The 14,997-nt window shown below is 43.5% G+C and overlaps 1 protein-coding gene across 4 annotated transcripts in view; it reads right to left on the bottom strand.

Annotated features, from left to right (window-relative positions):
• FAM135A (family with sequence similarity 135 member A) overlaps window positions 1-14,997 on the bottom strand; it is a 90,106-nt gene that overhangs the window by 13,056 nt on the left and 62,053 nt on the right. For all 4 annotated transcript variants that reach the window (XR_007902810.1, XM_051777707.1, XM_051777709.1 and 1 more), the window contains 3 exons: window positions 12,593-14,897; window positions 10,413-10,573; window positions 1,446-1,537 (listed from right to left, as the gene is read on the bottom strand). Coding sequence is in view for 3 of the 4 variants with exons in the window: in XM_051777707.1 (XP_051633667.1) it covers window positions 1,446-1,537; window positions 10,413-10,573; window positions 12,593-14,897 (2,558 nt within the window). In the remaining variant the exon portion in view is untranslated. The remainder of the gene's footprint in view (window positions 1-1,445; window positions 1,538-10,412; window positions 10,574-12,592; window positions 14,898-14,997) is intronic.

Genomic DNA, 14,997 nt, shown 5'->3' with positions numbered 1-14,997 from the left:
TTTGTGTTCAACATATTGGTAAATGATCTGGGAAAGGGAAGAAGGAGATGAGATGTCAGTTTGTAAACAAAACCAAATATCCAGAATAATCAAATCCAGAACCAACCAGAATTTCAGAAGAATCTTATTGTACTGGATACCTGGATGATAAAATGGTGAGGAATACAAACCAATGTTACACAGGGAAAACCAGCCCTAACTGTATATGCAAACAATACTCTGTGTTGCATATAATCAGCTACATTAGGAAAGCAAGGAAAGAAAATATCAGTATAGCATTTTGTCAGTCCATAGTGCACAACCATCTTAAATGCCCTTTCTAGTTCTGATCATCCAATTTTAAATGACAAGACCTTTCAAGCAGGCAGGGAAGGATATCATGGATGAACAGAAACCGTTTCACATCTGATTCTAAGAAATACTGAATGGGCTAGGTCCCTTCAGTTGCCTCCTGAGTGAGAAATTATACTTGTTTATAAAATACTTGATTAACTAAAGCAGAGAATGAGGAATGATTATTGAGTATTTTTTCCAAAACAAGCTGTAGGGGAAATTATTTCAATTTCCTTTTTTGCAACTGAATTACTAATGTATATGGACCACAGAATTAATCTCAATGTATGCTGTGGAAACTGGAAGTAAAAACATTCAAAAAGAGTCAGCTAACATTAAGGAGAAAAGTCTGTCAGTAGTTACTAGGCTCAATGGTCTCAGTGGAGCTCACAAATCAGAAAGTCTCACAACTGCTGACTGACAAAACCTATAGGGCTAGAGAAGAGAAAGCATGGCTTGGCACATGTCACAAAGCATCCCAGGAGCTGCCACCAGAAAAATGTTACTGCACTGATTGAACCTTTTGTTTGAGTCATTGAAGAGACTTTGTTCTAATTCATTCCTGAAGTACATCTAATACAATATAACACACACAAAAAACCAAAAAGTAAAAATTGGTCTTCTGTGCTTTGTCAAGTTTACTTCACCTGAAAATAATAAAATTCCCAAAAAGTTAACACAAGAGACAGTTTGATATTGGTTCAGTGTTATGATGTGGATCTCACAGTTCACTGACGAAAGAACAAGAGAGAGCTACTTTTTTATTTATCAGATCCTCTGAAATAACACATCTCCCTTCTTACTACACCAGTTTTCACTATCACTATCTTTACCATTAATACTGAGCACATTTTACCCACAATCCAAATAGTTTACACTAAGAACTCAAGAAACACAGTACACACAACAAAACGGCAGCAACCCTTAAATATTTACGTTCAATAACATACAAGGGTTTGTAATTACTTTGAGGTAAGCCACAGATCAAATCATGGATTCCATGAATACAATCAAAATACATAAAATGTGGCACACTGTAACACAACAGTGCCATGTCTGAAGGTGCATGCTGTTTATCGCTTTACAAAAATTCTTTTTTAGTTGGCAAATACCTGATTCCTTTCAGACATAAGAAAATCGATTCTTCCTCCAGGCAGGCCTAGCTCAATGTAAGTCTTCACTAATCTTAGATCTGCACTGTTACCTTAAAAGAAAACACAATCAAAAGTTAGATCCTCCGAAGTTAACTTGCAATAAAAGCACCCAGAATACTGAAATGAATCTATGGTACAAATTTATATTTAAACACAGCTAATTATATTCTCAGCCCTAATTAAAATTCATTAAGACTTCACAGGATAAACTGCAATGTCAAATTAAGTGACAGAACAGTCTATAAAAATGCCATTCAATGCAAACACTCTTAAAAAAGCCAGGATGCAGGAAGTCATGTTTGATTTTGTCTTAGCATCCAACAGATATGTAGCACTGTGAACATTACATTCTTGGAAATCTAATTAATTTTGATAAAAGTCAATTAAAGGACCCAAAGCTAGCCTAAAGAATTCAGTGAAGGAACATTTTCATAGAATAAAAAGGCAGATTGGACTGTCAGCAGATAAAGATACTTTTAGACTAGTACCCCAGACAACAAATGCTAGTTTAACTAGCATCCTGAAGACTTTTCTATGTCAATAATCATGGATGCTTTTGAAGAAAGAGTACCTTTTCTGCCTTAAACAGAAAACAAGTTTTTTATTTAAATATGTCACTTATTGTTATCGTTTACCTCGGCTGAATGCCCTGTGTCCACTGAGACTCTGCCCAACTCCCCCCCTCCAGAGGGAAAAGGGAGGAAGGAAGAGGGGGAAAGAAAAAACTTGCAAAACCGAGACTGCTGAGAAGGCAGTTTTATATTTACACAGAGAAGAGAAAGAGAACTATAAGCACTATGCACACAGGGAAGACTGACAATAAAGACTACTTCCCCACAAAAGGTGTTTTCCTCCTCCAAAAAACAGCTGTCTATCCCGTGCAACTGTCCCGGAAGAGAAGGAAGGAGTTGCTTCCTTTTCGTCTCTTTATATCTGGGCTGATGTAACATGGTATGGAACACCTTACTGGTGAAATATACATCAGGTAACCTATCCTAGCTCTGTTTCCCTCCCAGGGAGGGTTACAAACCCTACACTTACAGGAAATTCTATGAACTCACCATTTCATAAGAAAATTCCAACTATACGGACTTTTTTTAAGGCTTCAAACATATTTTTTTTCAACAACGGGCTTTTTGGTCAAATTAACTTTTGTGCCAATTCTAGGCTCACAACAGCACTTGAATATCTATGCTAGTAAGAAGGAATACTTCTGAGTCCTTTTTTAAAAGTGCTTAGCAAAGGCTGCTTTCTGCCCAAAGGAGAAAAATTACGCTGCTATTTTATTTTTTTAAACTTAGGAATTTAAAAAATGAAAAAGGTGCCTCTGCAGTGTCAGTCCAGTCCAATACTCTATTCTACTGCCCTCTTGTGTTTTGTTACATTGTTAATTTAAGCATCATCTCAAAAACCCATAAAAACACTGATGGCAGAAATACCTTAACTAGAGGGGATATTATTTCTTAACATGCATGTACACTTTGAACTAAAAGCAGGTGAATATATTCAAGCTATTTGAACTTTCCAACCCTTTCAATTAGTAAGAGATTTTCTCATTTCTACCACAATAGAGTCTCTGTCCTTGGAAATATTCAAAAGCCCAACTGGGCTGGTGTGCTGGTTTAAAAGTTAACCAGCAGGGGGAATGAACCCAACTCAAAGGAGAGATTATAAGTCAGAATAACAATTTATTAAAATAATACAGTAAGTACAATAATACAAACAAACAATTGGTCTCAACCCACAAAAACCCAAATGTATAACCCAGTACCCTGGGGCCTGAACAAAGTGGTGTTCCTTGGGCCCTGTTTGAGTCCAAAGTAAAGGGAGAGGGGAAGAACCTGCTGGTGGGAGAGCTGCTGCAGTCTGGCCAGAACTGGTGATCGCAGTCCAGTGGTGGTCTAAGTCTGGTTGAGAGCGATGAGATGCAGCCGTCCTCTGGATCCCACGAGTGGGTTCAAAAATGTTCTAAAACTCCAAGATTATATATCCTCCAGTTCAGGCAGGAATGCTTGAGCTTGGTACTCTCCTCAGGGCGGGGAGTTCACAAAGGGTGTGAGGACAGAAACATCCTCCTATCTCACAGGCCTCTTAACACCTAGTTTATAGCCTGAGGAGTCAGGCTCTATGGGCAGAAGGTGCGAATAGTCTATTGACAACAATAGTCTAGTTTCTGGGAAATGACATGGAAGGCTATAGAATACAGTTTTGGGTTACACCCACCATGATGAACTGATCTCAGCTGTCCTAACTAGGACATTATCCACCCCTTATTCTATGCCATCCATGTCATGCCCAAATTAACCCCCTTTAAAAACTATATCCCTTTAAAACTATATACATCTATCTATCTATCTATCTATCTATATATATACAATGAAACATTACAGACCATTCTCACTCAAAATTAGGTCCCCTTGTGGTACACAACGTGTCTCCCCATCTTTTTGCATTACCCACCACGTGGAACCAGGTCCCTGAGCAAAAACAATCCCTCGGATGGGTTTGCCTTTGCTTGAGGTGGGACTAATCCAAACAGTCTTCCCTAACATTCCTCTCATATGTACCACGGGGACTTTATCTCCATCTACAGTATGCAAAAGTTCTGATTGGGCAGGGCCAGCTCGATTGATGGAACCTCTGGTGTTGACCAACCAGGTGGCCTTTGCTAAATGCAGCTCCCAGTGTTTGAGAGTCTCCCCACACAGTGCCTTCAGAGTGGTTTTCAGCAGTCCGTTGCACCGCTCAACTTTTCCAGCAGCTGGTGCATGGTAGGGGATATGATACACCCACTCAATGCCGTGCTCTTTGGCCCAGGTGTCTACGAGGCCATTCTTGAAATGGGTCCCATTATCAGACTCAATTCTCTCCGGGGTGCCGTGTCGCCACAGGACTTGTTTTTCAAGGCCCAGGATGGTATTCCGGGCAGTGGCATGAGGCACGGGGTATGTCTCCAACCATCCAGTGCTTCCTTCTACCATGGTCAGTACGTAGTGCTTACCCTGGCGGGTTTTGGGGAGCGTGATGTAGTCAACTTGCCAGGCTTCCCCATACCTGTACTTTGACCACCGTCCACCATACCATAGAGGCTTCACCCGCTTGGCCTGCTTGATGGCAGCACATGTCTCACAGTCATGGATGACCTGTGAGACAATGTCCTTGGTTAAGTCCACCCCTCGGTCACGAGCCCATCTGTATGTTGCATCTCTCCCCTGGTGACCGGAGGCGTCATGGGCCCATCGAGCCAGAAATAATTCTCCTTTGTGCTGCCAATCCAGATCCACCTGAGAGACTTTAATCCTGGCAGCTCGGTCCGCCTGCTCGTTGTTATGATGCTCCTCATTAGCCCGTTTCTTGCCTACATGAGCGTCTACGTGACGGACCTTCACACTCAGCTTCTCTACCCGGCCAGCGATGTCCTGCCACATCTCCGCCGCCCAGATGGGTTTCCCTTGGCGCTGCCAGTTGGCCTTTTTCCATCGCTCCAGCCATCCCCACAGAGCATTGGCCACCATCCATGAGTCAGTGTAGAGATAGAGTCTTGGCCACTTCTCTCGTTCAGCTATATCCAAAGCCAACTGAACGGCTTTAAGCTCTGCAAACTGACTTGACCCACCTTGTCCTTCGGTCGCTTCTGCAACTCGCCGTGTGGGACTCCATACAGCTGCCTTCCATTTTCGGTTTGTCCCTACAATGCGGCAGGAGCCATCCGTGAAGAGCACATATCGCCTTTCATCTGCTGGTAGCTTGTCATATGGTGGGGCCTCCTCAGCCCGTGTCACCTTCTCCTCCTCTTCTTCAGAGGATAGTCCGAAACTCTCACCTTCGGGCCAATTGGTGATAATTTCCAGAATCCCAGGGCGATTAGGATTCCCTATCCGGGTTCGCTGCGTGATCAGAGCGATCCACTTACTCCACGTGGCATCGGTGGCATGATGTGTGGAAGGAACTCTTCCCTTGAACATCCAGCCCAGCACTGGTAGTCGGGGTGCCAGGAGGAGCTGCGCTTCGGTGCCGATTACTTCTGAGGCAGCTCGAACTCCTTCATAGGCAGCCAGGATCTCTTTCTCAGTTGGTGTATAGCTGGCTTCAGATCCTTTGTATCCCCGACTCCAGAATCCCAGCGGTCGTCCTCGGGTCTCCCCAGGCACTTTCTGCCAGAGGCTCCAAGAAGGGCCATTCTCCCCGGCTGCGGTGTAGAGCACGTTCTTCACGTCCTGTCCTGTCCTTACTGGCCCAAGGGCTACCGCATGGGCAATCTCCTGTTTAATTTGTTCAAAGGCTTGTTGTTGTTCGGGGCCCCACTGGAAATCATTTTTCTTCCGTGTCACAAGGTAGAGAGGGCTTACAATCTGACTATACTCGGGGATATGCATCCTCCAAAAGCCCACAGCGCCTAGGAAAGCCTGTGTTTCCTTCTTGCTGGTTGGTGGGGACATGGCTGCTATTTTGTTAATCACCTCTATTGGAATTAGGCGGCGTCCATCTTGCCACTTCACTCCTAGGAACTGAATTTCCTGAGCAGGTCCCTTGACCTTACTCCGTTTAATGGCAAAACCGGCTCTTAGGAGAATCTGGATTATCTTCTCTCCTTTCTCGAAGACTTCGCCCGCTGTGTTCCCCCATACAATGATGTCATCAATGTACTGTAGGTGCTCTGGAGCCTCACCCTTTTCCAGTGCAGTCTGGATCAGTCCATGGCAAATGCTGGGACTGTGTTTCCACCCCTGAGGCAGTCGATTCCAGGTGTACTGCACACCTCTCCAAGTGAAAGCAAATTGTGGTCTGCACTCCGCTGCCAAAGGAATGGAGAAAAAGGCATTGGCTATGTCAATGGTGGCATACCACTTGGCTTCCTTGGACTCCAGCTCGTACTGGAGCTCCAGCATGTCCGGCACAGCAGCACTCAGGGGTGGTGTGACTTCATTGAGTCCACGGTAATCCACCGTCAGCCTCCACTCTCCGCTGGACTTACGCACTGGCCATATAGGGCTATTAAAGGGTGAGCGAGTCTTGCTGACCACCCCCTGGGTCTCCAGTTCACGGATCATCTTTTGTATAGGGGTCACAGAGTCTCGGTCGGTGCGGTATTGCCGACGGTGCACTGTTGCTGTGGCTATCGGTACCAATTGTTCTTCAACCTTCAGTAGTCCCACAGCAGAGGGGTCCTCTGAGAGACCAGGCAAGGTGTTCAACTGTCTGATTTCCTCCGTCTCCACAGCAGCTATGCCAAAAGCCCAACGAAGTCCTTTTGGGTCTTTGAAATACCCACTCCTCAGGTAATCTATGCCAAGGATACACGGGGCCTCTGGACCAGTCACGATGGGGTGTCTGTGCCATTCCTTCCCAGTCAGGCTCACTTCAGCTTCCAGTACAGTCAGCTGTTGGGATCCCCCTGTCACCCCAGAAATAGAGATGGATTCTGCCCCTACGTATCTTGATGGCATTAATGTACATTGTGCGCCAGTGTCCACTAAAGCCTTATATCTTTGTGGCTCTGATGTGCCAGGCCACCGAATCCACACAGTCCAATAGACTCGATTGTCCCTCTCCTCTACCTGGCTAGAGGCAGGGCACCCCTAGTCCTGGTCATGGTACTCATTGTGCTCTTCTTGTGGGTATGACCTGGAGGTCCCTTCGAGAGGATCAGACGTATCATCATTCCTGTACCGTCTGGAGTCTTGCCCACGAGAGACTGGAGCAACGTTTACCCTTGAAGAGTTCTTTATGGTATTTGTTCCTCTTTTCAGTTCACGTACCCGGGCTGCTAAGGAAGAGGTGGGTTTCCCATCCCACTTCCTCATATCTTCTCCATGCTCACGGAGGTAAAACCATAGATCGCTACGTGGAGTGTACCTTCTCTCCTTAGCTGGGGGACGCTGGCTCCTGATAGCAGAGACTCTTGTTCGTCCTGGCGAGATATGGAAAATCCCTTCCTTAATTTCTTCTCTTAGCTTCTGGTGTCCCTCTTCAATTTTCTCTTCTAGGCTTCGGACGTGTTCAGCCAGTTTGGTTTCCACAGATGAGACGTGGGCTCGTAATGGGGCGGTGACAGTGTCTTCATAAATCCTGAGTTTGCTAACCAATGCTCCCACCTTGTCCTCTCCCTCCCTCCATTGCAGCGTTGCTAAGTAGCGGGAATACATTTCTGGCCCGAGTCGTGCAAACTTTAACCACATTTGGGAGGTGCACTGTACGCCATCTGGACTCTTAGGGAATCTTTCATCCTCTGAAAAGATTATCTCCAGTACAGCTAACTCCCTTAAGCACCGGATACCTTGTTCCATCGTGTTCCACTGTCCTTGCTGTACGTGGAGGTCCTCCTTGCAAAGGTATCTCTCCCTCACACTGGACAACAGTCGCCGCCAGAGGCTGAGAGTTTCCTGCCTCCTTCCAATCCCCTGATCAATGACTACATCTCGAGACAGGGATCCCAGCTGTCTGGCTTCACTCCCATCTAGGATCGTATCGTTAGCTGCGGCATCCCAGATTCGGAGCAGCCAGGTCAGAATGGACTCGTTCGCCTGTCGTGTGAACTCTCTCCGGAGCTCACGTAGCTCACCCAGGGATAGGGACCGAGTGATTATTTCTGGCTCTGTCTCCTCCGGTGGATGTGAAGGTCCCGCCTCTTCGTCATCATTTGCTATGCGAACTGATTTAGTCTTTGATTTCCTTTTCTGGACAGGGGCGACTGCTATTGGTTTTGCTTGTTCTTCTGGCTCCTCGATGGTTTGTGTGGACACGGTGCTGGTTGGTTCATTTCTTTCTCCCTCTGACTCAGCTGTGGTTTGGGTGGACGTGGTGTCTGCGGATTTGCTCCTTCTCTCCTCCCCCTGACAGTGCTGTATCATGTCAAGCAGTGCCCGGTAGGCAGTGGCCAGGGCCCAGCAGGTTGCTGTGAGCTGGCCATCTCTGGAGCTGCCAGAGCATTTTTCCTTCACCAGTCTTATCATGCTAACAGGATCCTGCAGTTGTTCAGGGGTGAATTTCCAGGTCATTGGAGGGGAAAACTTTTCCAAATACTGGCTGATGGCCTCCCACTTCCCGTGCCATTCAGCATTATCTGCTCCCAGGGCAGGTGTCCAACCAACCTCCCTAAAAGGCACTTTTCTGACCCTAAACATGGTGTACACAGTACAGAGCAGACAGAGCAACACTAACAATAACATTATGCTGTCCTTAACATCAAAAGGGAACTCAATATTTTCAAAAACTGTTTTAGCAGGTCTGAAGGGGAAGAAGGAGGTGGGAGGCTGGAAACCATCCACCCCTGTTCCCCCAAAAAGCTGGGTACGATTTTTAATGAGGCCCCAGAGGTAGCAACCCAAACCAGGACAGGCAAACAGGACTGAATACACATTTACAATGAAACTCATTGCTTCTGATGTTAGAATGACATAAACATAATATATTAATAAAACAATTTGGATCCCTCTCCCTGGTCTTAAAGAGAGCATCAAAACAGGCAAATAATACGCCATCTGTGGAAATATGAACAGGCTCAAATACAACATCCATGTGAGTGCATCAAACAACATGGTGATCAGGGAGTTTCTATATTCAAATAGACAAATGCTTCAAATGAAATTGTGATTCTGACTTCTCTCTCTCTGCCCCACGTTGGGCGCCAAAATGTGCTGGTTTAAAAGTTAACCAGCAGGGGGAATGAACCCAACTCAAAGGAGAGATTATAAGTCAGAATAACAATTTATTAAAATAATACAGTAAGTACAATAATACAAACAAACAATTGGTCTCAACCCACAAAAACCCAAATGTATAACCCAGTACCCTGGGGCCTGAACAAAGTGGTGTTCCTTGGGCCCTGTTTGAGTCCAAAGTAAAGGGAGAGGGGAAGAACCTGCTGGTGGGAGAGCTGCTGCAGTCTGGCCAGAACTGGTGATCGCAGTCCAGTGGTGGTCTAAGTCTGGTTGAGAGCGATGAGATGCAGCCGTCCTCTGGATCCCACGAGTGGGTTCAAAAATGTTCTAAAACTCCAAGATTATATATCCTCCAGTTCAGGCAGGAATGCTTGAGCTTGGTACTCTCCTCAGGGCGGGGAGTTCACAAAGGGTGTGAGGACAGAAACATCCTCCTATCTCACAGGCCTCTTAACACCTAGTTTATAGCCTGAGGAGTCAGGCTCTATGGGCAGAAGGTGCGAATAGTCTATTGACAACAATAGTCTAGTTTCTGGGAAATGACATGGAAGGCTATAGAATACAGTTTTGGGTTACACCCACCATGCTCTATGGGCAGAAGGTGCGAATAGTCTATTGACAACAATAGTCTAGTTTCTGGGAAATGACATGGAAGGCTATAGAATACAGTTTTGGGTTACACCCACCATGATGAACTGATCTCAGCTGTCCTAACTAGGACAGCTGGGTCCTGGGCAACCTGTTGTAGGTGACCCTGCTTTGAGCAGGGAGTTGGACTAGACAACCTACAGAGATCCCTTTCAGCATCAACCACTCTGTGATTCAGTGACCTAATCTTTCGAAACCTTACAGACACCTGACTGCATTTTACTATTGTACTATTCTCTTTCCTAACAAGATACACTTATTTCGTTTTCCTTGACAACTGACAATTCTAAACAAAACAGTTTTGTCAGTAACTCCATGCTATTACCACAACATGGATAAATGCTTTTATGACATAAAAGATGCACTTAATGTCAACTATGGCAAAAAATAGTTTTATATGCATGAAAGTTTTACTAAAGACAAATATTGCAGAAAATTCTTAATTTAAAAGATTTTATGGAACACACTGTCAAATATAGCAGTTCAATGTCAGATTCCCATTTCCCTCCAGTGAACCTATTTCAGAAGAGTTCAGTTCAGAGTTTGAATGACACAAGCTAAACCTCACTGGTAATATGAACTACTATCTCATTCAGTATCACATTTCCCAGCATACCATCTAGGCCATGGACACAGACTATAAGATGTATTCCTTCTTCTGAACAATCATCCTCTTCCATGCTGAAATATGGTACCGAAGAAGCCAGTTTGAAAACATCACTATACATAAATCCAGGAAGTTTAAGTTGCCTCAATTCTTCTTTGGCCTGTAGGAAACTGGAACAAAACCATATTTATGATAAAATAACTTTTACTATTGCTAGACAAATGTGGGGTCTTCTATGAAACTGTCTTCTACTGCCTTTTTGCTACGTATTCTATGTAATTGATACAAAGGAAAATATATTTATCAAATTACTACCTTCAGAAAACAAGCTATTTCCTCAAAACATTTTTTATTGCAGATTGCTACAGCCCCTTTTCCTCTGCAACAGAAATTGTATCTCAAGCTCTACTCTCTTCTCTCCTTTGAACATCTCTGCAAACTCCGAAGTATTTCTGAAACCACTGAAGACTCTGGGTTAGTTCTGGTCTTGACCAAGCAACAGTTTTGTTTACATGCAGTAACAAAATTACAGGAATTATAACCAATCAGAACTCAAGGTAAAGATTTCCACTGACTTTTGATAATTCTTGCCAAACTTATTTCCTAGGTAAACAGAGATCTGGAGTCAGTTCTGTAATCACTGACCATAAGGTCCCTCTGGTAGGCTGAATAGCTGATACTTGCTTCAGAAGCAGCCAGATCCAGATTTCTGATCTTTTACATATTATATGAAGGCAAAAACTAGAAGGTTTTTAACAGCTGAGCTCCCCAAGTGCTGGGAGCTCCTTGTGTTCCTCCCTTTCTCTGTGTATTTTGTGTATGACCTTCCTACCTAATTAATTGTGTATCGGTTTCCTGCAGCCCTTCAAGCTTTATGCTTTCCTATGCTTCTTTCCCTCCTTAATCCTTCTGTTCTGCACAATCCCTCACAGTGTCATGCTGTATCCTATCCTGTTTTGCCTGCTGTTCCCCTCCAATTCTACTTTCTGTCCTCTGTTTTCCAAGCTTTATCTTTAACTCATTCCTCACTAATTGGCAGGCACGGGCCTTAATGAAGTCAGCCTAAACAGAAACCACTGCTGGCAGCTGGTCTTAACACTGCAGCAGAAGTTGCTCGAGTTCATAAGGCACATTTTCTGAACTGAACAAACCAAGGCTGGTTCTCTATAGAGCAGATCATGCCTTCTGGATTCACAGTTATCTCATGCTCCAGAAGACACTGCTTTTTCCCAAGGCCAAGTCCTTGATTTTATTCTGAATTCACTCTTTTATTGTTATGGAACAACCTGAGTAGTCTCTGCTTTTCATCTCTCCCAGTCCACACCAGTACACACTCTCCACTATTTCAGAAGCTACTTTTCCACTTTGAACCTGTTTTTCTCAACCACTGACTACACAACCCTTCCTCCTGTTCTCAGCTGCTTTTCACAAACTATCTGGTCTTTTCTGCCTCCAAAGCATTCTCCTTGTTTCTACCTGTCTTCTAAATTTTCTTTTCTCTGATAGCAACATTTTATTTCCATTACAACACATTAGCTGCTGCTTCCCACGTTCAGTTAGCAGGTGGGGGTTATCAGGGAAACTCCTATGTTTACAGCAAGAGGATCCCTGCGATCTCTGATGTTCCTCTAAATTTGGCTTTCCTGGTATCTGAACTGCAGTGTAACTGTGATCTCCAAGGTGTTACATTTTTGATATTTAAAGTTAAGATTTAAAAATACAGCCATCACCATGGTTTGCACTGCACATGCTTCACTTAACTAATCAGATGGACAACCAGTTACAGAATGTTTTTGGGTTTGTTTTTAAACAAAAAGCATATTTTCCCAAGCTTGCTATTTTAACAGTTTCCATTTCATTAAATGTTATTTTTTATGCTCAGTATCCATTACAACATGACTTTTCAGATGAATTATTTTTTTTTAAAGTAACATATTAGAGAAACAAAAAAATTTGTATTCTGCTTGAAGTTTGCCAAAGCACATGAAATTACAAGATAACTGATAGAAGGAATTCAGTGCTAGCACACTGTTAAGTGAACATCTAAAACACGCTGTTACCTGAGCATGCAGAACCCAAGGCACAGTCCTGGGGACACCCTACAGCCCAACCATGCTTTTTTTCCCCTTCTATACTATACTAACTTAATTTCTAAAAGTAAAAAACTTTGTTTTAAAGCAATCACTTACGCTAAGACTTGAGGTTTTGGGGAGCTTTCATACCAGGAAACAGCTGATGCTGAGCTGTAGGATGTGCTGCCTGGCTGTTGTGTAATTGCATCAGATTTATTCTTTGAAGAACAGATAACATTGCAAGGAGAGTCTCTCAGAGAAGATGGAAAAGACAGACAACCAGGAGTACAGACAGGAGGCACAGTCATTACATCTTGCAGGTGTCCACTATCAATCCTTTCAGATCTCAGAGCTCTGTCTTCTGCTAAGCCATGATCCTGGTCAGCACTGGAAGCTCCATCTAATATACTATAGTCTGTTTCTTCATAATACCCATTTTCAATCATTTCTTGATCCTCCTCTTCTTCCTCGTCTTGTTGGGAAGAACAAATAATTTGTTTTTCATATGCCTCCTTTTGAGGGCTAACAGGATTGCTGTTGTCCACAGGCCAAATATCTGAAATATCTGTGCTGCTTCGAGAGCCAAAATAGTTTTCGACAAGCCCTTGTTTTACCATGTCAGCACTACCGGTTGGAGAAGGATTATCTGTACCAGTTTCACTTTTAGCTATTGACAGTTCTTCAGTTGTCTCCTTTAGTTCTAAAGGCTTGTTATGTTTTCCTTCATTTGTTTTTTCAACCTCATACACTGCATTTACAGATGAAGAACCTGAAACAATAGATGGCTCACCCATACAAGTAATTTCCAAATGCAATTTAACTGCTTCTTCTGCAGCATTAGGATGCCTTTCAAGGTCCTGAGAATCCTTGCAGGTTGTGCTAGGGTCTGCCTGTGGGCTATAATTTTTCACATCAGTAGTTGTTTCAGATGAGGACACGTCTAACTGTAATCGATCTTTTGTTCCTGAGAGCGAGGAATGTATAGACAGAGTTTTGTTATCCAAGTGCCCTGAAAATACAACACACTGTTGATTTGATGTTTTACTGTCATCACATTTTGTCAAGTCAATCGCTCCTAGATCCAATACCGTTCTGCTGTCACTTAGCTGGCATTCAGGTACAACAGATATCTTTGAATTCTCATCAGGTGACAGCTCATCATCATCTGAAGGCAGTGAATTTATGGATGTCAGGGATGACTGTATTTCACTTACAGCACTCGTACTCTCAGTGCAATGGCTTTCTACCGCATATTTTACAGCACAGTCCGCTTTTAGTAAAGGCTGAGGAAATACTCTCTCACCATTGTACGTGCTTTGCCCTTGAATATTTTCAAAAACATGATCAGGGTTGGGGTGAGTTGCAAAAGAACTTGGTTCACTTTCTACACCTGAATCTGAAAACCTAGAAGAGGCACAGGTCACATTAACATCTGGTAATTTAGTCATGTCTCCACTTGCAGAAAGTTGACTTTCTTTCGTAGAAAGAGTAGGCGGATTATTTTTCATTTTTGTTAAGGTGTCACTAGTATGATGACAGTTTCTCTCATGAGCATCTTCCTTTTCAAGGACTGGCTCCGGTTCTCCCGAATTAAATTTATTTCCAGATTCTGAAGGATGAAAACTGAGTGTCTGCAAATTCTCTCCGTGCACTCCACTTTGTGGAAACTCAGCCCATGATCCAATGTGAACCACTACTTTCCCCCCTTCATAAGGATTCTTATTACTTGGTTTGACCTCAATTGTCCTGACTCCTGAGGAAGCTGGTTGACCTCCATGACAACCTTCAAGTGTACCTCTCTGCTGTAAAGCACTATCTGCTTGAGTAGTTCCAGAACCTGTCTGGGAGATAGTCAGTCTATCAAAAATAGCCTCATTTTCACAGTGCACAGGACTACTTGGACCCGGTTGGTCACCTTCAATCTTGGCAGCCTTTTCCTCAGTTCCAGATGGTAAAAATGGAAGTTCTCTTTGATTTATCTGCTTGGTGCAGGTCTTTGTATCACAAGGAAATCCACCTAATGTAGGGTCCAGCCCTTCGTTAGCATTGTATGAAGGCTTGCCTTCTGAGCTTCTAGAGGCATCTTCCAGTGCTGCACTTTTCAAACATTTGTAGCCTACTAAGACCACAGAGTCCTTTGAGTTCTGTTTTATGACTTTTTTTGTGTTCTCAGGTTTCATTGTTTTCATGAGCTTAGTAACCTTAACTTTGGATTTATTTGCATCTTCATTTTTCCCTTTCAAAGCTTTTGTTAGCATCTTTTCAGTTTCTGAATGCCAAAAGATGGAGGCACCGGCAGGTCTTATTTTCAGTTCCGGGCTAGTAAAACCAGCAACAAAACCTTCTTCAGCTTCAAATTTATCCAGTTTATTGGACTCTGCCCTTGGAAGACTCTGAACTACCAACCAGGGTACATCCAGATCTTTCACCAAAAAAGTGTGTGCGTGGGGAAAACAAAGAGAGAAAAAGATTGTTTATCAATATTATGCAGATAACTGATGCTATAAAACACTAGCAATTAT

The sequence above is a fragment of the Manacus candei genome, unplaced genomic scaffold, assembly GCF_025592945.1.
Source record: "Manacus candei isolate 608988 ecotype Guabito, Panama unplaced genomic scaffold, ASM2559294v1 h1tg000011l, whole genome shotgun sequence".
Classification (NCBI taxonomy): domain Eukaryota; kingdom Metazoa; phylum Chordata; class Aves; order Passeriformes; family Pipridae; genus Manacus; species Manacus candei.
This window is presented reverse-complemented; position numbering and strand designations above follow the sequence as displayed.